The 23,773-nt window shown below is 42.8% G+C and overlaps 1 protein-coding gene across 6 annotated transcripts in view; it reads left to right on the top strand.

Moving 5' to 3' along the window:
* Nucleotides 1-15,707: 15,707 nt before the first annotated feature.
* Nucleotides 15,708-23,773, top strand: part of CDK19 (cyclin dependent kinase 19) — a 127,299-nt gene continuing 119,233 nt past the window's right edge. For 5 of the 6 annotated variants that reach the window (XR_003926419.2, XR_003926420.2, XM_030035983.2 and 2 more), the window contains exon 1: nt 15,708-15,936. Coding sequence is in view for 3 of the 6 variants with exons in the window: in XM_030035983.2 (XP_029891843.1) it covers nt 15,809-15,936 (128 nt within the window). In the remaining 3 variants the exon portion in view is untranslated. The remainder of the gene's footprint in view (nt 15,937-23,773) is intronic. The other variant, XM_030036021.1, reaches the window with a different exon arrangement.

Genomic DNA, 23,773 nt, shown 5'->3' with positions numbered 1-23,773 from the left:
AACTTGAACAGGGCCTTTGGCTTCTAGAATTACATCCAGCTTTAATAGAAACTGCAGCTATTAATGGGCTCTCATGTAATACAACAGAATTACTTGAGCAGGATTGTTTATTCCCAATCCTACCAAAAGATCTGAGTGAGCCCAGTTTAGTCAGGTGTTAAATTTGATTAACTGCAGTGGCTTTGGGTGGCTTAACATTTTATTTCCAACACCTAGTTTCTTACAGTGCCACAATAGGTTAGGCAATCTGAAGATAATACAGCTATTGATTTTTTTTAAATGACACAAGTACATTTAAGGGAAAACACCAGTACAAAAAAAGCAAGAGTAGGTATGATTATTATCAGTATATAGGATAATGTAATAAACATAACAAAAGTAGCATTCTTAGTATGAGACTAAAGTGGTTAATTTTGCCATGTAATTGCAACTGATAATAGGGGGACTATGCAAAGGTTGAAACCATTCTAAAAATATGTCTACACACAGCTTAGGTGCTACATTGGTTCAAAAATCAATAGAGACAACAAATTCCTTATTCTCTGGATTTCATGCTAAATTTCTGGAAGTCACAACTGGCTCTCATACAACACCTTAAGTCTGTTAGTTAAAAGACAGATTATCTTCCTGTCAAACCCTACCTCCAATGGGACTTCTTTCAAGGAATGGCAAAGCTTGTGCTCAAATTTGATACTCTGAGCATTGGGCTTGTTTAGCTCTTCTGGGGCATGTCACTCCCTGTACCGATTTAGCACAGTATGTGTGGCTACAAGGTATTTATGTCTGTCAGGGACACACCTTGGACCAGCTGCTGAGCATTCCCTCATTTTCTGCATAAATGCAGTAGCGGTAGCAGATAGGCATCTTGCTGAGATAATGTGAAGGCTCACAGTTTGTGATCGCTGGTACAGCACAGCCACACGTTAATCCACTTGAACTCAGGGTAGTGAGAAATGCACATCAAATGCTCTATGCCAGGAGTTGAGATCATCTGTTTTGAAAAAAAGGGATATACCACTCCCTTATTTTCTATCAACAAGGATGACGGTGCAAGGTGGCCTCTACTATGCAAGGGAGCGCAGCAACAGTGGGATTTACTGCAGCCTGTCCACCCAGAGTACCAAATGGTCCAGTTGTTTTGAGCTGCTGAATGGTATGGAGTCATGTCTTGTCAAACCTTTTCCGTGACAGGGTGTAGGTCAAGTTTTCTTTGTGTCCTGACTTCTAGCAGGAAGCACTGTTTTTTGTTTCAGGGCTAGTTTGTCTTCAGGGTCCTTCTCATGAGTTTCTGATTCCTGAGCTGGGAAGACATGTATGTTTTCCATTAAACTCTGTTACGCAAGGTTATTCTACAGGAAAAACAGGGAAGGGTAGCAGTAAACCCATTAACTCCAGCAGGATTAAATAATTATTATGGCTGTCAGAGTGCAGTCCCAGAATTTGCCTCTACTCTGGGATACCCTTATGCAATATACCATCATTAAAAGGATATCAGCTCCTGCCACCTCTTTTTGGTAACTGTCTGTCAAAATGTTTTTATTCCAGTAAACTGAACCTTGGCTCGAGAAAGTAGATAGATTCATGTCTTAATGTACGATCTTTCTTATGTCTTGTCTAAATTTTTTTTAATGCTATATCTAAATTATTTAAATCAAGAAATTAAGCTTCTTGCCTGCATATCCTGGGCTTGCTATTTTTTATATTAGCAGGCTCTTTCTTTTTTTATATTAATTACAGTGGAGCTTTCAGAATGATTTAAGCCTCAAATCCTCTAAGAAAGATATCTGAGTTTGCTGCTTTCATGCAGAAATTGTCCCACAGGATAAAATGATTGGATTTGGATTTGTTATAAGATTACAAAGAAGGAAGCTCCTACCAGAATCAGAGTGCTGCAAAATATTTGCGTTCCTAAGATGAGTAGAGTGCTTAGGTGGAGCTTCTACCAAGTATTAAGCCACTTCTGAAGTCTCTAACTCTGATGCTGCCTTTGGGAAGGCTGTTGTTCAGTTCTTACCCTATTAGGGACTTGGGTGGCTGACAGCCACAGTATGGGATTACTTGCCCACCATGTGCCCATAGGCACTGGCAAGTACTTGAATATGCATTACTTGCCTGCAAGTATTGGTTCTGCAGGTCTGTTGTGCGTGTATATAGCTTTACAGCTCACTCCACTCCACAGGACAGCAAGTTCTGAGGACTTCGTGTTTCAGGCAAACTGAAAGGGAAGAGCAGAGCCTTATGACGGTACATAAACACACAGAAGGCATGGTGCTAAACTGCACCTGCAGGTTACACTTCGGGCAATAACTCACCAGTTGTAAAACTGGTAACATGTAATACTGCTATAAAGCACGCCCACAAAGCAAATGTACAGATAGAAGAATCAAAGCAGGAAGCGACCTTACCCCGTTAATGGAATCTTATGGTTAGAAGAAGATAATTTTGTGTTATATATTTATGCATTCAATATATATTTGCATATAGTAATGAATTATAGTAATGAATTCTGGGTAGGTTTCTCAAGGAAGATTTTTTTTTAAATAAGGAGCATCAACTAGAAATATATTGTGTAATAAATACAATGTTGGGACTGAAGGATTTTAATATCAGAAGTTATCCATTTATTCTGCTGTTTACTTGGTTTCAAGTTGTATCCTTTCAAATGCCACAAAAGGGCATTCAGGAGACCTGGCTACAGTCGGGGGCTATTCGTACCCCTCAGTGTGGCACACTCCATGCCACCTAGCATGGGAACAACACGATAACTTACAGCCCGTCCCTCCCAGCTATGTTGCAGCTTCATTTGGCCCTGCTCAGTAGTTATTTGGTGTTCCTTTTGCTGCATTAGGCTAATAAAAGCCTTCTAGAACTACTTAAAAATTGCACTATTTTACATTACAGTATAATTAGATAAGATTAAATTAAAATGGTCTTGTGAGATGATAAAGAAAAGACGTAGATAAGATACTTATCTTCTTTTGTGCTTATATATTGGCTCAGGATGCAACACAACTTCCTGCTGTAGATTATGATAAAATAATTTATTGTATTAGAGACAAATCAATAGGAATATCACATCAGGGGAAAAAAAAAACCCTTTAGAATGCTGTAAATATGTTTGCGCAAGGGGGTTACCAGGTTAGCGGTATCGATTTCCAAATCAATATAGCAAGTACAGCACAAAAGGCTGTGCGCAGGGAAGGTTTTAGCATGGTTTAGATCTGTCTGTACTGGTTTAGCCGTCAGCAGGGCAGGAGACTGCCATTTCCTTCCCAACATAGCTGGAACAGATGAAGATACGACGTCCCGTTGCTTGCCACCATCCAGCAGCAGGTTACTGCACCCACATCTGTTGTGTAGGTGCTCCTTGGCTCGTCCCCCTGGACGCTTCACTGGCGGTTGTTCACCAGCCTCGTTGGCACCGAGGGACCCGTTCTGGAGCAGGCTGGCAGAGCTGTGGGTGGAAATGGCCTTTTGCAAAAGGTGAGCGATGAAGGGCTGGGGAGTAGTAACAACTCTGGAGCAACTGTTTGCAAACTTAATTCGTGCTTGCGGTCTAAATGTATAGTCATAAACCAAACAGATAAAAATAGTTTTAAGTCAATATAAGAGAAACCACACACAAAAATTGAACTTGTTTAGTTAATATCGCTTGAATTAAGTCCATATAGCTTCTGTATGTAGGAAAGAGCTCCTGAGGGGCATTTTACAGCATTTGGCCTGCTGAAAGCTCCGCAGTGGTCATGGCACAGCACTTCAGTCTGCTTTTTATGCGTGACCAGATTGAGCTGGGAAATCAAATTCCTCATATTCTGGGGCTTTCCTCCATCTTTTATTTTCAATGTTGTTTCTCATAGAGATGTGCAGAACTTCTCTATTACCTCCTTTCTCTGTGAAAGTGTATTACGTGCCCTGCTGCCTGACCAATACGAGCTATAATCACTGCACATTGTTTGCTCATCAGTAATTTGCCAAATTTATTCCTCCATTTTCAGTTCATCCAGAATTGGTATGACCACCAGATTGCTTTCAGGTGTTAAGTTCTTCTTAAACATCTTTTTGACACTAGATGTTTTTTTTTACCATTTCAGTGACCTGACATACCTTCAATGAAATCTGAATTATTGATACACAGAAATAAATCAATTTGTAATGCCACTGAGTTCAGCTTATGTCTTTGTCTTCTTTCCATCAAAGTCTTATCAAGGTGAATTTGATGTTTGGCTTTCCACACCTCCCCCTTTCAATGTTTTCTGTGAGGGATAAGGATGACATGTGGTATCAATATTTAAGTGATATCAAGGAAAAGAGATTACACACAAAAGAAAGTATGCAATTTTATCAGACTTTACAACAGGTATCAAGTTACTTGCACTGTGCCAAAACCAGTTCTTTTTGTATCTGAATTTAAGTCGGATAGTGTCTAGGATGTTGGAAATGTGAAAAAAAGAATGCACTTAATAAAGGCAGAAAATACACTCATACATACACAGCATATGATTCTCACCTGTGGGTGTTCAAGTAGATCTTTCATATGCAGGAAGTCTTAAAGGCAGTGAAAATCTTTCATTCAGTAGGGTTGTATAGTATGACATATGAATTGTTAATTTACAAATAACCTCCCACAGGTTCTGATAACGAACTACAATTTTATATGTTTGGGAAATGATGCCTAGCTGCTGCAGCAGAGACATTTAACAAAGACTCATGTTCTGGCTCCTGAAATGAGAACCCGGTCTCTACTAGTTTCTGTATTAATCCCAATAAATCAAAACAACGGCAGATTTTCCTGCCGTGATGCTTTGGAGATTTCCCTTGAATGTTGTAAATGGTATGGAAACTCCGGAGACCAATATTTTGCATATTGCCCAGACTTTCCATCCTCAAACTTTATTTACAAACTACTGGGAATTGTATCTATTATATCGTCAAAGGGTATTTCTCTGTGATTGTAAGCCTCAGGAAGCAGGGCTTAGGTGGTACGCTGTTTGCCTACTCATCTTGTCAGACCCTCTCTAATAACTTTTGAACCTATGAGTTCATTTCAGTTACATTTGATGCAGAAATAGAAAACTTCAGGCTATGAAATTCCTCCAAGTTTCATGAAACGTAACAGCTCAGTAAAGGAAAGACTAGTTCCTTCAAATTATTACCGTGACTAAAAGGCTGTTGCCCGAGCTCAAAGGTTATTTATTATGTTTAGTTTGCTGGCAGCCAGCACATGCCTAGCTCAAAAGCAGCCACATCCCCTTGGTTCTCACCCAGCTGGTAGCTGGGAGGCAGGAGGAGGGAGCTGTGGGCGCTGGGGGAAGGGAAGATTGATGACGGGCAGGGAGCCAGAGCTGTGGACACCGGGAAAGGATGAAGAATGGGACGCAGATCTAAAGAAGCCAGGGTTTCATTTCTGCCACTCCTTAACAGCACAACTTGATCTCTACCTGGGAATGACTTGAGTCAAAAGCAACACATCAAAATTAAGCAGACTGAAGCGAGCTCGGCACCCAAAATGGATTTTTAGTGTAATCAGCACAACGGTCACCATTTAAACAAATTTTTTTTATATTGGCTTATCCTCTGTTCTGTAAGCATCCAGTTCACTACATACAGTGTTCAGGATTTCACTACTGAAAACAATTTGGTAATCTGATGCTAGTCTACTGCTATTGTTTCTGTTACCATTGATATCCCAATTATTTCTATTTCAAGCATGCTTGCTTCTATAACAAGCATGCTAAAGTTACAGCTCCTTGTGTTTTGTCTTACACCAAAGAATCCATTGCAAGTGATGGACTCAATAGGTTATATGAAGAAAGTTTTGTTTGCACTAGCAACTATCATTTTGCAATAATAAAGTAATAATAAAATAATAGTTAATACTCAGAGTACCCAAAGTTACCAATTAGATTTGAGATAGTCCTATTAAGGACGTCTAAATATTATTGTTCCTACTTCATAGACACAAGAACTGAAACACATACGATGTAGTTTTTCCAGTGGTAACAATGAAGTTTGGAACAGACTCTGGGGTAAACATGGCTCCATTAAGTTACTATTGAAGCTCCATTTGATTTAAAAAGTGTATGAATTTTACTCCCTAAAATTTAAGTCTCCTTACTGTGAGATAAAGAACAAAAAAAACCCCTTTCCATGTTTTTTGCTTTCAGACAGTCCTGAGAAGCTCACGCACCTGTAGAATCCAAATTCCGACAGTTCCTCAGAAGTCACAGGGTTCGTGGAGGAGCCTGTTTTGCCACAGGTTTACCCAATGGTAAGAAAACTTCAGTCAGGAAGATTTTGGTTTGGCTGTCATGGTATTGGACTGTGCCTCTGCAGAGTCAAACACCACAGTTTCAGATTGAGGAAGATTACAGATGAAAGCTCAAGTCCATGTGACATCCCATCACGCTAAGGAGGGGGCAAACTCTGTAAAATGACATTGTAGGCTGTTGGTAAGCATTCTGCTGGAGAGTAGAGCTGGGTCCAAGGTGAAAGGCTGATTTTGGCTTCAGCAGCTTCAGTTTGCTTCTTCTGACAGCTGGACAGACAGAACATGCAGGAACTTCTGTACTTGCACTGCCTGCTATCTGTCATATGGTGTAGCTCTTGCAGAAGCCACACACAAGCTTCATGTGGTTTAAGATCTATAGGTTGCCTATGCTTGCATTAGAGGTTGGAAGAAGCAGCACATTTTGTTTGGTTGGTTCACACAACATGAACTGTTACCAGTTTGTTAATCCTTCCGAGATCCATACTGCCTTCTTCCTGACACCAGTAGATGGGAAAGAGAAAATGAACTGTGACTTCTTCCACCCAGCCCTAACAATAGGGATTTGGTAGTTTCCACATACAGAGTAGAAGATGAGAGCCATGGCAAAGCAATTAGCCTAGTAAGATGCATCCCACTTCCTTCTCATTCTTTCCTTAGAGCTTTCCTATGGGTGGTGGGTTGACCCTGGCCAGCAGCTGAACACCCACCCAGCTGCTTGCTTACTCCCTCCAAAGTGGGATGGGGGAGAGAATTTAAAGGGCAAAAGCGAGAAAAACGCATGGGTCAAAATAAAGACAGTTTTGTAAGTCAAGGAAAGAAACATAAGAAAGAAAAAGAAACAAGTGATGGAAAGGCGCTCACTCACCACCTCCCACCAGCAGATTGATGCCCAGCCAGTCTGCAAGCAATGGCAACTTTGTAAAAACTCCCCCCCCCAGTTTTATTGCTGCACATGATGTTATATGGTGTGCAATATCTCTTTGGTCAGCTCGTGTCAGCCTACTCGCTGCGGGGGCAGAGTGAGAAACAGAGAAGGCCTTGATGCTGTGCAAGCACTGCTCAGCAATAGCTAAAACACTGGTGTGTTATCAACACTGCTTTGGTCACAGATCTAAAACACACCACCATCTGGGCTGCTGTGAAGAAAATTAACCCCATCCCAACCAGACACAATATACTATCAGAGGCTACAGGGAACCAAGGGCACTTTATCTTTCAAAGAAACATTAATATGGCAGTTGAAAGTACTTCAGCTTAGGTACACTAATTTAATACTTTTGATCGCCTTTATTTTGCTGAATGTCTGTGTAAAATTGGAAGGAGGATAACACAGAAGATAGTGACAAGATAAGAAGTCTTACTCAGCAGCAAGGGCATTCACGTTCTGTAGTAAGAGCAGCTGGTGATTGTCTATGGATGCATCATCTCCATACTTCCATTGTATCAACTTTTGTTTCTGCATCTTCTGTGCGGCCAAAGTCACAGTCACTTCTCCTTGATACTTTATCCAGCCAGAAGTACTGTAGGGGTTTGACAGTAAAATTTTTGAGGTCTGGTGGCAAGGGTTTAAAAAGTATTTTTGCTTCAACAGTCAGTGTTTAGTCTTTTCTGTATATGGCATTAACAATAGGTGTTTGTCTCAGCATAGTGTTTTTTTGAGTTGTAGTGACAAGATCATAGCCTGAAGTATAAAAAGATTTTGGTCAGTTCTTTTTTCCAGCTGACTGAAATTTGGCTGACTGCAAATTCTTTACTGGTTGATGGACATAGCTGGTAAAGCTAACTGATAGGTTTAGTAATATTTTAATCCAAAAGTTTTCCTAAATATGGGGAAATATTCTGCCTTGCATTACAGATAGAAAACCTGGTCCCAAAAGAAATAAAACCATGCAGGACAATGGATCTCCTGGTTCCTGCTTTCATTAGACCATCTGGCTTTCTTTTAAAATTCAGAGTTGCTCAACTTCTTCAGCGTAGTGAGCCAGCAGCCGATGCTGTCATTTCCTATTTGGCTGTAAATACAGTTCTGGAATCTAGATAATTTAGGATTTTGCCACTGAAGCATGGATGGAGTTAGGAAATAATAAAATTAGAGTGGAAATAAGAAAATCAGAACTTCAGTAACATATCGAGACTCTCATCATACAAGTTCTTCTTAAGTTTGCCTAAATCTAATTCCACCATCGTTTCACAAAGCTCAAAATCATTCAGGCAGGAGGGATTCAGTTCTTGGATCGCTCATTTCTTTTGTTAGTACATCTTCTCAGCTTCTAACAAACTGTGTTGTAGTGAATTCCTGAGCTGGAAGTTTCCTCTGGACCATGGTACATAATAGCCAAAAATGACACAGTATTAATTAAGTATGTCTTTTGTATCAATTTATTTTTTATCATTTATCACCCCCCCCAATCATTTATTTTCCCAGCTAACAAATCCAAACGTATTTAGCCTCTCCTCATAGGATCTTAAGAATGGCTGTAGTCGGTGAGACCAGAGGCCCATCCAGCACACAGTGAAAGAGTATATGAAAAGGGCAAGCAGATAGCAATAATCCCTTCTGTATGCCTTCCCAGCTTCCAGTAATCTGAGTCCTGCAGACTTACTAAGACAGAGGCAGTATTTTGTGTTTAATAGCTGCTAACGTATTTGTATCCCATCATTTTGCCATTTCATATTTCTGAGTTTTGGTTATTCAATCCTGAAAGTTACTGTAATCCTACTATATGGATTCTGAGATGGGGTAACTAGAACTGAAAGCAATATGCAAGTAGTGCCCCATAGTTATATGCAGTACTATACAAGTGTGTTTCATGCTTTGTTTTCTTATTCTTTGCCTGAAAGAGTTTACCTTCCTTGTCCTATTAACTACTTCTGAGCACTGAACTTTTGTTCAGAGAACTACTCACAGTGACTTCAAGGCATTTTCCTGACTGATACTAGCTTTTAGAGTTCATCATCATCATGTCTGTATGTTTTTACCCTCATGTGCATTACACTGCACTTTGGAACACTGCTTTCCAACTACCACTCATGCAGTGTTCTGGGAGCCTCCTGCAGTACTTTTCAATCAGCTTTAGATCTGAATTATTAGATAGATATGTTCTTCAAATGTTGTCACATCATCACTCGTTCCTTTTCCCAGCTCACTTATGAACTGTGAACAGCTCAGCTTTAAGTACAATGCCTTGTGGGATAACCCTTCTGTCATGAAAACTCATGGTTTACTTCTGTCTTTTTTGGTTTTTGACTTTTAACTGGTCAGTCCGTGAAATCAGGCTCCTTCTTATGTCATATGGAATAACAGAGCCATAGAAAAATAGGGCTGGAAATTAAAACAAGAAATCTAATTTCTAGCTACTCTCCTTATCACGCTAATGCTACCTTACCTACAAAATTTCTGACAGAGGTTTATCTAACCTTTTCTTAAAAATATCTAATTATTTTAACTTTAGTCTGATGCTTACACAGTATCTCCAGACAATTTCATTATATAAGTGTCTTTATCGCTCAAAGGTTTTCCTATATATAAATCTCACTTGGTACAACTGAAGTTTGTTAATTCTTGTCCTATGTCTCCTATCCAAAGATGATTTATTAAAGCCCTTTTGAACATTTGCACTTGTAATAGGGCATCACAATCTATTTGGCTAGGAGTAACACTAAAGTATAATAATTCTATATATATAAATTATATATGTTCTATAGACTTGTCATGAAATACTGTTCTATAGCCATAGCTTGCCTTTAGGATGGATTCTGCCAGTACAGTGGTATAAAACTTGCTATATCCAGTGGAAAACATAACAGTAGAACTTGTTATGGTTCAGCTTATCTGTTTAGCACAGTTCTGTTTCTTCTGTGGGAATGGATTTAACTTCAGAAAGCTATCAGACGGTGCAGTTTTGCTGTATTCTCCTTTATATACTTCAGGGATAATTAAAGAAACATCTTTCCTTTTTCATTACATGCTACTGTCTTTCCTAGTTCATGGGAAAAGATCAGTGGATTCTACAGGGAAGTTTAGAATAATTTTAGCTTCTGAAAACTTTAATGACCAGCAAGGAAATAGAGTAGGAGGAATATGGTGGTGCTGAAGTGAGGATGCCAACAATGCAGGTAGACTGAAACCACGTATACCAACCAAGCCAAGGAAACTCAGTTATACCTACTGTGCAGCTCCAAAGTATGAAATTTTGGGCTCCTATATTCAGAATTAGAGTTTATGCTTTCTCCATAATTATGGGCAACTTCTATGTTTTTAGAATTCACAGCTTTCTCTAAATATCTGCTTTGGAAGCATTGGCTGGCCCTCCAAACTAGCTGTCACGCTGATTCTCAAATGTGAATACAATGACATTAGTTAATAGTATCCTCTGGCTTCTGTTTTTTTTTCTGACAAACTGAAGCAAGCTTACAATACTGCATGCTGTACCCCAAATGAAAAAAGCTCATGCATCTTGCCTCACAATTCACAGGGAGCAAGTGGATATGCTAAGAAAGATATACAGGTGGTTACACTAGTTGATCAGCAATGAGGTTAAGTCATAGTTATGCAATGATGAACTGTGGCACACCATGCACTGCAGAATTATTTCACTTTTACTTTGCCGTCTCTCACTGTTTTTTAGTTGCTGAATGCTGAATTCCCTTGTTTTTGTCAGGTAACTGTTCAGTCTTGCCATTCTGTAAAGAGAAGGTGAGGAATAGCTTTTGTGATTTTGTGAGGGTTTTCTTTTTCTCAGGAAAAAAACCGTGGTGAAAAGCAGTACAGCCTATTTTGAGACCAGGTTCTTGGAATATACTCAAGAAAAGCAGAACAAGGTTTCTATTTTAGTACTATTTGGATTATGGTACTATAAAAATGAATTAAAAAAACCCAGAGCTAGCCAAATAATTATATCATGAGAGCAGAAGTCAGGACTCCCATCTTCCGTTCCTAGCATGCTCTCTAGATTTACTGTAAAATCTTGATAGAACCCCTTAGTTATGTGCTTTATTTTCTAAACCTATAAAATAAGGCTAGTACTTTTATTATAGGTGTTTAGAAGTTAATTGACATAAAAGATTCCAAAATTCAGAGTTTTACTGGGAATGACAACATACGAACTTACAGCCAGCTGAAGACTTTCTAATCTATCCCTATAAGAAATGCTCTGACATGGTGTCCTACTTTCATTAGGCTCTTCACACTCTCACACTAATATGTTTAAAAATCCCAAGTATATTTCTACATTTTTTGGAACAGAACTGTTAGTTTTTCTCTGCTTCTGTAGAGATGATAATAAAGTTCATGTGAGACCTCTATTCATTCTGAATTTTCTCTACTCTTATTCCTCAGACTTCTGGGATGCATCTTTCAACTCTTAAGTGAAGCAACATCAGCTTAAATGTGACTGACATAAGTAAACACTGTTTGTATATGTTTATTAATGCCCCACTCAAGATCTACTGAAAAATGGTGTCTTGATCTCTAAGAATCCAAAACTTCCCACTGGATTAACAAGTAAAAGCTTACAAAGAGAGTAAGTTAAGAAAAGGTGCAACTACTTCCAGATGTGGCCTAGAAAAATTAAAAAAACCCACACATTTTTTGGTCTCACTAATACACAAAGAGAGAACTGTGAGAGATTGCCTACGACAAGCCAAGGAATGAAGTTAAGACAAGCTGGAAAGAAAAAAAACCAGTGTATTTTACACGCAAGGCAATCTGCAAAGAAGAAAAATGGTCTGCGTGTGTCAGTTTCTTGACGTTGAAATGTTAAAGACCAAATTCTTCCTTTTTACATTAGAAATTCATGTCTTATCTGTCTTGGAGAATTGCTTAGAGAACTGGTGAGAATATTCAATTCCTCAACTTTCAGTCTTGCTTGAAACACCCTTCCTCTCCAAGAGTCTGGGCACTATTTTAGCGCAGTTACTTGAGATTTGGAAGAAATGGTGATTCTAACGAGCAACAACCCGGCATCTTCAGTTAGGCTGGCAGGCTGAAAAAAATCATGCTTGCAATCTGCAAGCCTCTCATTTTCTATTCTCTTTGGTGGGGCTACTCAGACTTTCTACATCAGCACAATTAACAAATGATAGGGCATTACATATGAAAAATGTTACAGTCATTTCTCTTCTGACTAGAAGTGAATAATACAATTAATAAAACACTTTTAAAAAACGTGAATGCTATTAAATACGTATTACCGGTATCACAACCATTCTACAACATGGAAGAGCAATGGAAATGTCACACTGCTGTTCTGCCTCTTTCTCTCAGGCCATTTGGCACCACTCAAAGATTCATTTCTGGTCTGTAAATGGCTGCCCGTTGCTGCTCCTCCTCTGGGAACCACCTGGAGAGGAGATGCCAGGCAGCTGTTCTCCAGCAGGCCTGACAGCGTGTGGCCAGTTTTCTCCACCTTTGTGAACTTGAAGTGGAATCCTGCCATGTGCTCCAACCTCAAGAAGAAACAGATGTGCCCATTTCCATCTTCTAACCATGCATCGATAAAACTTTTTCATCAAATGAGAAGGTAGCCTCATTCTTACTGGCTTCTGAGCTGGTCTACACTTGGAGCTGTTCAGTTGATTCTATGCTTTTAATGGCTTTTATGTGGCCAACGTAAGGATTCAGAAACTAGAAGCAGGGCTGTGTCACAAGAGAAGGAACCGGGGCACAGATCACGTTCTGCGTTTTCCATAACCAGCTTTGTACCAGTCCAGCTTTCACTGGGGGGGCTCATGAGGGGAATGAGAAGAGCATAGCTTGTTTAGTCCAGCAAAATAAAGGCTGTATGGGATGAGATTGCTGTCTATAAATACTTTTGGCAGGGGATACACACAGGAGAGTGGGAAAGGCTACTTCAGGACAGCATTTGCGCAGGAAGAAAAGATGGATGTGGACTGGTCACAGGGAAATGTAGGTCTGAAATTTTAAAAAGGCTTCCAGCTGTTAGGTTTCTCTTGGACAGCTGCTCCCAGTAGCAGCAGCTAGGGCCAAAATGTTTACTGGCAAAGCACGATCAGTTTATGGAAGAATAAAATGGCTGCTTGCAACACTAGGGAGCTGGGTACAGTACAGGGTAGAGGGGAATTAAGCTGCCTTGGCTTACAAATGCCAGCCTAGCTGGGCTTCCATAACTGGAGGGGGTGTGCCGTTAGCCCTCTCTGACCGGTGCTGTGGACATACAATGAATTGTAGTAAAAGACAGTCTTTTCATTACAGGGTGGAATTGAAAGAGTAGAGAACAAAAGCCTTAACGATGAAAATGGGGAATAACAGCTATTTTTTTGGTCAAAGAGGGCAATGGGAGCTACTTGTAGAGTTTATTATTTCCAACAGCAAGCGGTCCTTATTCCTAGTGACTTTAAGACTGGATGAATACATCTGGGTAGCATAACCTTCTATGGCTACATGCTTGCCCTTTTAAGTCTGTGTCCCTTTCTTCTTGGTGTTGGCTTTGATTACGAGGTGACCAAAGACACGAATGCTTTGCAAAATTTAAACGGTTAGCTCTAATTTTAGCAAACGTCTTTAATGTTGGCACTGAAAGATCAATGGTGTTCTCTCTCTTGTGTTTAGGAAATTTGCCAGCTCACGAGCAGGCCTTCTTCAGAAAGATCTGTATCTGCAACTGCAGAGAAAAGCACTCGTAGTTCTTTGGAAAATACTACTTTGGTAAAGGAGCGATGAAGTTTTCTGAGAAATTTTGGTTGGTTGTTAGCTACCCGACACAAGGGAAATTCTGAATCATCTATTGCCTTCTGGAAGAAATAATCACTTCGACATGGTTACACTCCTGCCACTGCTTGAGAAACAAACTTCGGGTTAGGACCTCATGACTTAGCTATGCACTAGTAGTCATACATAGTACCTTACCTTATAGTGCAGTTGACCCCTCCCTTTGCTTTGTCAGCAATGACAGCTTCTTGTCAGCTCGTCCACCCCTCCCATCCAGTGTGTGCAAGGCAGTGGAAAAACTTTCCCTTTAGGTAACTAACGCTGCCTGGGCAGGTGATGAACCAAGATGGTTTCTGTATACAGACAGCCTCTGTTGTAACTCTCCCCTTCTCTAATTTCATTCTGTTCATTCACTTGCTGCTGACTGTTATAAATGAAGGTTGAGAACACAAGGCAGGGATTATTATGTACTTGTATGACAGGATATAACCTTGGTATTTGGTTAGCTCTGCACGGTGCTTGCATAATGCAAATATGCTTGCAGAGAGTGATGTTTTTCGCAAAGAAATCCCTGAATGAGAGAACCTGAGACATAATTTCAAAAGGCCTAAGTATTTCTGTGATCTCAAAATGCTTCTTCATGAGAGAGTAGCGTCGCGTTTGTCTAAAAATCTCTTGTGCTGGGGGCCGAAGGGACAGGGCTTCGCTGCGGTGCGGAATCACAAAGCCTCGGCGATAAGCCTGGGCTGGGATTTGAACGCGAGCACCGGCACCTGCCCCTGCGATTCTTACTACGAACACAAACAGTCTATCCGGCTACTTCCAGCCGCTTTCCCAGAACTCGTGTTTCCACCCCTCCACCTGCTCCGGCCCTCCGCTCCTCCCCTTCGGCCCCAAACGGCCGCGGGCCTCCACCGCGGGCCCGCCGCCACCCGGCAGCGGGAACGGGGTCGAGGCCTCCGCTCCTCTGACAAGCTGTTTGCTTTGGGCGGGCTCCCGAGGAGCAGCGGCTCTTCCTCAACGCCGCAAACCCCACCGGGCTCCGGCCGCTGCCTCCGAACAGCCGCCGGGCCGGGCCGGGCCGGGCCGGGCCGGGCCCCGCTCGCCTCACCTCAGCCCGCGTCCCCGCCGGCGTCGGGCGGGGCGGCTGTCGAGTCCCACCCCCGCCCGAGCCACTGCGGGGGGGGCGGGGCGAGACCGGCCAATCAGAGGGCGGTATCGAGCGGGGGGGCGGGGCAGCGCATTGAGTGGCAGCTCGCGAGATAAACAACTTGCCGCACTATTCGGCGCCCCGCAGGCCGGTGCGCGCTGTGAAGAGGCGGCGGCGGCGGGGCGTGCGCCCGCCCGCCCTCCAACCGTCCCCCCATCCCAGCGAGAGGCGCCGAGGCCGGCCGCGCTCGCCGCTCCCGCCTCTGCCCGCAATGTGAAGAGTCAGCAAGTTCCCAGCGGCCGCTGAAACGCTCGGTGTCTCCGGGGAGCCGAGTGCGCCGACGCCGCCTGGCCGGGGCGGCCCGGGGCACGCCGGGAGTTGTAGTTCTGCCGCCGCGGCGTCTCGCTGGCGGCGCCGGGGCCGGCGCCCGCAGCCGCACTACGACTCCCGGCATCCCCCGCGCCGCGCCGCCAGGAGCCCAGTTGAAGCGGGTGGCGGCGGAGCGCACCCCCCCCCCCCGCCAAAAAAGCCCCAAACCAAAACAAAAACAAACCGCCCCCCACACACACACCCCTCCCGCGCCTTCCCCTCCACCTCCCCGCCCGCCCGCCGCCCCCGCCGAGCCCCGGAAATGGCGGCGCCGGGAGGGGGCTCCGCCAGCCGGGGGTGCTGATCCGGCCGCCGCGTCCCTTACCCGTCCCTCCCCGCCCATGGGCGAGACATGGACTACGAGTTCAAGTCGAAGCTGGCGGCCGAGCGCGAGCGGGTGGAGGACCTGTTCGAGTACGAGGGCTGCAAAGTGGGCAGAGGCACCTACGGGCACGTCTACAAGGCCCGCCGCAAGGACGGGTAAGGGCCGGGCCGCGCCGCCGGGCCGCGCCGCCAACGGCCGGCGGGCCCCCCCCCCCCCCCCCCGCCCCGCTTCCCCCTTCCCCCTTCTTCCCCGCGCCGGCGCCCTCCTCTCCCCTCCCCGGAAAGTTTCTGGCAGCGTTGCGGAGTGTGTGTGTGATTGGGGGGGGGAAGCGCGGAGCCCGCCCAGGCAACCCCCGCCCCGCTCCGGCAGCGGGCCCCGGGGGTGCCCCGGCCCTACGCGTGTGAGACGGCGGGTCGGTGCCCGGCTGCCCGCCGAGCGCTGGCGGTCGTGTGAGGGGAAGACGAGCCCGCCGCCCTGCTGTCGCCGTCCCCGGCGGGTGCCCTCCCTCTCGGCGGCCGTGGGACGCGGCAGCCCTCCGCCGCCGGCCGTGGCCGAGGCCCGCGGTGGCGCGTCCCGCTTTGCCCGGCCCCGGCAGCGGGCGGGGGGGTGCTGTGTGTGTCAGGCTGTGCGGCTGGGATCGCCTTCGGTCCTCACGCACCGGGTGTCAGGCCATCGCTTTCATCTTTTGTGCGACCGCGTTCGTGCTTTTGACGTTCCCCTCCGAGAACTCGCGGGTTGGGGCGGGGGGGGGGGGGGTGTCGGAAAGCGACGGAGTTTGATGTGAGGGGCACCCGGCTACCGACCGCCCCTCCCCGCGGTCTCCCCTTCGGGCCGATGCCCCTTCACCGTGGAGCGCGGCGTGGGGCCGTGGTTTGGCCTCGGCCCCCGGTCCCCCGCCGAACCCGGAGCCGGGGCGGGCTTGGCTCGGCGGCGGGTCCGGGAGGCTCCTCGCGGGCAGAGCCGGCGGCCGGTGCCCACAGCCGGGCGTGCGGGTCTCCATCGGCCCCCTTCCCCACGCGAGACAGAGCGCGGTGCCTGCGCCCGTCCTCAAATACCCGGCTGCTGGCTGGATCCGGAGAGGTCGTTTAGCCCGCCGATGTTGGCTAAGCGAGGCTTTCTTCTTTTCCCTGGGGAAAAGACAGCGGGCACCGTAGGGTAGGTGTCCCGTGGGTGCCATATTCACTGTATCCTGGTAAAGAGAGCGATGGGGAGCTCGGACTGCAATTTGGGATTGCTGGGCTGGGGTGCAGTTGTTGGGGAGGAGGAGTCCTGAGGCCTGAGTAAGGCTCTCGTGCAGGTGCAGCTTCCAAATAGAACCCTTTTTTTTTTTTTCTTTTTCCCCCAAGAAGAGCCATTAAGCGCTTTTTCACTGTGGCATGTGAATAGTGCACAAACATGGACTGCATTTATAGAAGCGTTCTAAGCGTACTGTAAAGTTCGATTAAAATATACTTGCAAATCTGAGGTGATACCTTTCTAACAGAAAGCCAAAGAATAATAGCCTTTCATCATAGGCAACTGAAACTTTGAAAAAGAGAAGACCGTATAAGGAAAAATGGCAATTTTAAAAATAAAGTTCTGGAAGTGGTTAATGGAATGCTGCTGCTTTAGATTAATAGAGAAGTCCAGGGATTTTTCTGTAGGAGTAAATTGCATTCATGTGTGTCTTGGAAAATTTAAACTCTGAGTTAAGAGGGTATAGTATCAAAGTGATTAATAACTGAAAAGTAGCACACTAATTCAGGTGGAGGATTAAATGCTGGGAAACGAGCTCTGATTCTGACTAGCTGGCTCTGCAACCTTAAGAAACCTAGAGCATAGTTAACTTGAAAAGGCAATGTTAAAGCCTTTCTGGGTATTACAGCTGCCACTGAGCTCTTCTAATATTTGTGGGTTTAGTAGTCGTGTTTTCTTTTTTTTTTTTAACTTTCAATTTATTTGTATTATATATTTGAGATATATGAGAGGAAGTGGTAATAAAAATGCCCAAAATGCTGGTTAAATGTTTTTTGCTGTTCTTTGCTATAGTAACCCTAAAATTACTGCTTGTAAGAACAGCATAGAAGAGGCAGAGGGTTTTACTGTTTCATGAAAAAAAAAGAAATTTGATGTCTAGCTTATCTGTTTCATTTCAGTCATTGGCAATGGAAAGATGTTGCAAGAATTACATTGATGCTACAAAGCACCATAAAGGACATGTCTTCAAAATCCCTACAATAATAATAGTATTACAAATGCAAATGGCTAGTAAAGCAAAAGTAAACATGATAAAAAGATAGCTAATGTGTCAGAGCTGGCAATAATCAAAGGGAGACCTTGATCCGTAAGAAAACTAACTGGTAAACGGAAGTGCAAAGTTTCAGTAGGCAGCCAGATAGATTGAAATGCAATATAATATGGCCCAAATGCAACTGTACTATATACTCGGAGGTTTTACTTCATGAAGCTTGGAAACTGGATTATTCTCCCTTTTTTTTTGGTTTTCTTTTTTATGGCACCAGTGAGGTCACTCTCAGTTGCTTTTGTGTAACTTTAGGATCTTCGGTGAAAGTAAGATGTGAATGAGTTAGAAAAAAAAATCAAAACCCATCCTAAATCATTAAGATAAGCTGATTTCCTTGTGAAAATATCTAGCTAAAATATCTCTGAGGCGTGGAGGATATTTAGCCTTAGTTCTTAAAGTTAAGGGGTCTTTAATGACAGAGAGAAACTTTTTCCAGTGCTGGCAACAGAAACCTAGCAGTGATGCATATTTATAGTGTGCTGATCACTGGGGGATTTTGAGCCTCATGTAAAGGAATTCTTCTTTCGTTGATCATAGGGACTGTTTCAGTATTTCAAATTTGCAAGGCGTTCCTGTATAAAAGAGAAAGAATCTGGCTACTTTCTTCTTGTAGTCAATTTACAGTCTCGGGAGGCTGAGGGCAATAAGAACCTTGTAGCTCTACAGAAATTCCACTGAGATCCTGTCACTTCATGTTTCAAAAACTTGGCATATAAACTTTATGAAATAGTAAAATGTGTTTATATGGAGCTTGGCAAGCTGTTCGATAAAATGCTTGTAAAAAAAGTGGTTGCATTGCTTAGATCTCTGTGAATGGCTTGGGCATAAAAGCAGTTTTTCAACGAAGTAACAGCTTAGTTTGGCTTTTTCAGCCTAGAGTGGAGTATCATTTGGCATGTTTCTAGTGAGCTGATTGATTTCTATGAAAGTTAAAAGATTTTTTTTTTTTTTTTTAAATAGGCAGTCAGGTTTGAACGATGTTGGTGTGACATTTGCATGTACTGCATGAGCATATTTTTAAAGATGTTGAGCACCTGCAGCTTCCATTCACTTTAGGAGTGTTTGTGTGCTCTGATGAGGTCTAGCGGTATTACCTGCATTATGTATTTAGCTAAATTAGGCACCTGGGTTTACAAAACTTTCATTAACATTTTTGCAGTCCAGAAGGGCTAGAAAATAAGGGTCTCTTATATAAGCTGTCTAATGGTTTATTTCAGTGTACACAAAAACTGGACCAGTGGCTTTGGGGGGGGGGGGGGGGAATTAGTGATATAAGTCTCACAATTGCAATTCAGTTGTCAATGTTATGTTTTTAGCTCTTTATGTAGCTGGAGAACCTGTTACAATTTTTTCGTGTGTACTACCTCAAAACATCATGTTGGCTTTCGCTCGTGGTTTTTTGGACACTTGTTCACATTTATCCAGTAAAACCAAGAATGCGATTTTTCCAGTCACGGTTAGGGAAGTGTGATTTTTGTTTCCTGCCTTACCTCTCCTCGTTATGTTCCTTGCCGCTTCTTTGATCACAGTTTAAGCCACGATGTTGTGCTTAGTTGTTTCACTTCCTGTATCTCCTTATCATATGGGAGGCAATTTTTAGGAAGAAGTGAGGGTTGGAAATTCTGTTTGTTGCATATCCCTGAATTACTTCCCTTTACTCTTCAGGAAAGATCAGCCGGTCAGTCCAGGCCCCTACAAAGTATTTCTGTTCCTTCACCAGGATGTCAGCTCACCTGCAAGAGGATGTTTGGGCAAGTCAGCAAGCTGAAAAGATACTGCTCTTGGTTAGTCAGGAGCGTGCAAGGAATAATGGGATGCATGAGTAAAGTAGAAAATAGGCCACTCTGTTCTTCTGTAGCAGCCACAGCCGATGTAACACTTGCAAAAGCTGAAATCTTCCTGTGAATAAAACCTTTCTAGTTATTGCTGCTTGCTTCTGCTTACTTTTAAACAAACAATTGAGCTGGCTGCTTTCTGTCACGCTATGGCTATGTTATTTTTCTTTGACTCGCTACCTGGGTTTGGGCAACAGAGATTATTAAAATAAAATTACAAACATACTTTTTTTTTTTTCTTTCCAAGTAACTATGTAGGTAATATTTTTAAACTGTATTTAAACAGAGGTGTTTCAAAACACCTCTTAAAAAGCAGGTATGTGCTTTTTCATCTTGTTACGGAGGGAATGACGGAAATAGAGTGATCAGCTTCCAAGATGATGGCAGCAGAAGAGCCAGGAGTTGTCCCCTGGGCAGCTGCCAGGCTCACCACCTGCTCAGTAGCTGGTGCTGCTCTGGCAGACCCTCCTTATCCTTTGGCAAGTATAAAAGGTTTGGCGCTGCCCTGTACTGTACAGTGTATCAGCTGAATGAAGTGTGTAGATTTATATGCTAATGTAGTAATACACTTTTAAAAAAAAAAAAAAAAGTCAGTCACTATTTGTAACTTCTCAGATTACTTTGTTGTTAATATATCTGTAGCTCTCAAACAAGAGAATTGGTACAAAACGAGCTTCACCTTAGCTGCCAAATATGGAATTCCTTTCTGGAAATTGGGCAACAGTGATGCAAGTCCAAAAACATCACTATAAAATATGGGCATAGGAGGGGAGAGACAAATGAAATCTTTTCACCGTCCCCTACATTTTTGAATACTGTAAGCTTGTGACTAAAGAGGAGAGTCTGTTTTCCTCTTTGGACTGATACTGGTGTGCAGAAGTATTAATGTAAAGTTCTTAACAGGGATCTGAAGTGCTTACAGCATCCAAGTCCACACAAGAGTCAGGTGAAAATTAGGGCATGGGAAGAGAAAGGTAGATGAAGTACATAGCCAAGGCAAGTGTATAATCAGAGGAATGCTGGCTGTGGTCCTGACCATGTAACCTTTTGTTTGTTTTAGTTTTTTTTATTTGATGAATCTTATTTGTTTGAAGCAGAAGTGGAAGAATATTGATTAAGAGAGAAAAAATAGCATGCTGTGAGGCATGGCTCTATTGGAAAAACAGGCTTTCTCCTGGGGCGACTTGCTGTGGTTGGGGTTTCTGCTAATATCGTTATGTTGTTCAGAGTTTGCCTCTGGTCGTACTTATGACTGAGATCACTGTGGTGGTAGAAAACTTCAAGTGTAGAAGAGGCAAAGGTAATTTGCTTATTCTCTTAAACCAGTATTCGTGTAGCAATAATTTGCGTACTGTTCTCCCCATATTGTTATTCTGCAGAGCTTAAATTACTGAAGTCATATAGCACAAGTGTGTTGGGAAGTGAAACTTGCGTTCAAGTTGACTAAATGCTACAAATGATCAATGTTGGCAGTAAAATCACAGGGGAATGGGCAGGTGTGTACTGCAGTTACGTTTACTGTTAAGAGAGAGGCAACTCATTGATGTGGCAAGGATTATACTGTCTTGAATGTGAAACTGGAGTGTTATGTACCAATGCAAGTTCATACTTGTAAGATATTTGAAGAGTCTATAATAATTTATGTATTTACATCTTATTATTTCCTCTCTTTGACATTGTCTTGAATGTAAGAAATTTGAGTTTTCAGCTGTAGTTGCTGTTTACTAATGTAATCCTGTGACAGGCTAAATCACGGAAATACTGACCCAAGTCAGAAAGCAATGTATTTGATCCTGAACAATTACCTTTCTCTGCAGCAAAATCTCTACCAATGATGGTATCTGAAAAGCTGTGTTTTGCTTCTCACTTTCATAATTTTTTTTTTCTTGATGAAACTCACTATCTTTAGGAAGGCAGAATGGCTGAAGGTGTTCATGCCTCGCTATCATCTCTCAATAGCTAAGTAAACCTATATACTAGATCTACCTGCAAATCCTGAAAATACTTGTTACCACTAAGTGCTCTTAATACGTGTGAGAGGGAGCAGCAGAACTAACCCAGACCTGTCTAACTAGTTGCCTGCAATGCATTCTAATAAAAAAACCCAATCTAGGAAGAGATCGTTAGTATTTCATAACTGTGCCTTACTGAGAGCTGCTAGTGCACCTACACCGTGGCTTTGCTTCCTGCCCAAGAGGATAGTGCAAGTGGTGATGAGTAATTTTTAGTGCTTCCTACAGGCTCTTGCATATGGTCTCTTCTATGGCTATTTTCTCCTTTCTTCTGTTACTCTCCCTGAAACCAAGTGCAGAAATGAGCTGTACAGCCCTTAGCCTTTCAGAAAGCAAATAGCATTCAGCCGGTATTTCGTTTGCTACTATGGCAAATACAAAGGTATTGTAGTGGTGGTGGTAGGAGCTTGAGGAAGAAAGGAGGTGAGTGTGGGTGATGAGATGTAGAAGAGGTTGTGTTTGAGAGAGGAACGGATAAAGATTTTTACCAAGCTTGCAGAGGAAGACTCATGCATAAATTAGCTCAAAATAAGCTGTGAAGGAAAACCTCTCAAGATTTAGTCGTGTTTTTTTTAGAGATGAAGAGGATAAGAAGTTTCCTGTTACAGAGTGAGGGGGTTAAGAGTTTTCCAATAGTGCTGCAGGAAAAGGAAGTAAGAGTTTGAAGGGGGAAGAGATTTCTTTCTGCCCCCTACCTGGTAAGAGGGTGGAAAGCAAGGTAGAACAGGGGCTAGCTCAGAAGCTAAATTCTTCTCATGTGAACTACTTGATGTAGAAATTGAATATGTCGGTGTATTTCTGGGTCATCCGATCTTATCTGTTGTATTGTAGCTAGAAGTGTTGTAAAGTTTCTTTCATAAGTTTACTTTCAAGATGAGTATTTTCACATCATGCATGATTTAAAAAGAAAACAAAAAAACAACAAAAAAACCCAAGTCCCGGAAATTGCCATGATTCAGAATGCCACAGATGTGTTTGCACAAGTAACCAGAATTTCTGTGGAATGTTCTAAGCAAACTTCACTAGAGGTTTGTTAGTAACGTTCAATATTCCCATATCTTTTGAAAATGTGTACTGAAAGGGTGCGTTTGCCTCTTCTGTGGCCTTAATCAAGCTCATAATTTGCATAGATGCCTTCTGACCCAGGTCTTTCTCCTCTATTTTTAACTGCTGAGTTCTACATTGTGAAATAAGATTCTGTTTGCATGGGCTCGCTGCTGTGTAACGTACAGTTCAGGAGATGATATATGGTCTACATACATGATCGAGGAAGGGATCGTTAGCAGAAGTGATTGGCAGCTCTCACATTCTGCTTCTTGTCCTTTGATATGTTGCTTCTTGAGCTTCTTTGCTGGCATTTGAGAACTGACACAGGCTGCAATTTTTTATTCTTTTTTACTGAAACAAAGTATTAGAACTTAAAAAAGATTTATTTGTTTCAGTAACAGTGTGTTTGCCTGAAGGAATGCTGAAACTGGTCCAGGACAACTGCTTTTAGAATAACTTGGCTAACTCGGCATGTGACTTTAGGAAATGAAGAACAGTTTCTACTTGTGTAGCAAATACAAAAACTTTACTGTTTTGACTTGACTTATGAGCGTCATGTATCAAAATAGTTTAGGTTTATAAAAGCCCTCCCAGCTCTGGGGACTTGGTTTACATAGATCACTTGACTATAAGTTAGATGACTGACAGATAAAAATGCTAGTTGTGATGATATTAGAAATTATTATACCTCTTGTGAACTTCAGCTATTTCAACAGATACAAGAAGGAAAAAAAGCACAGAAACCTTTTTAATCACACTTTGTTGCTAACAAAATCCTGTGAAAGTCTTCAAATCAACTTACACTTCCGTATCT

Source organism: Aquila chrysaetos, chromosome 2, assembly GCF_900496995.4.
Source record: "Aquila chrysaetos chrysaetos chromosome 2, bAquChr1.4, whole genome shotgun sequence".
NCBI lineage: Eukaryota > Metazoa > Chordata > Aves > Accipitriformes > Accipitridae > Aquila > Aquila chrysaetos.
This window is presented reverse-complemented; position numbering and strand designations above follow the sequence as displayed.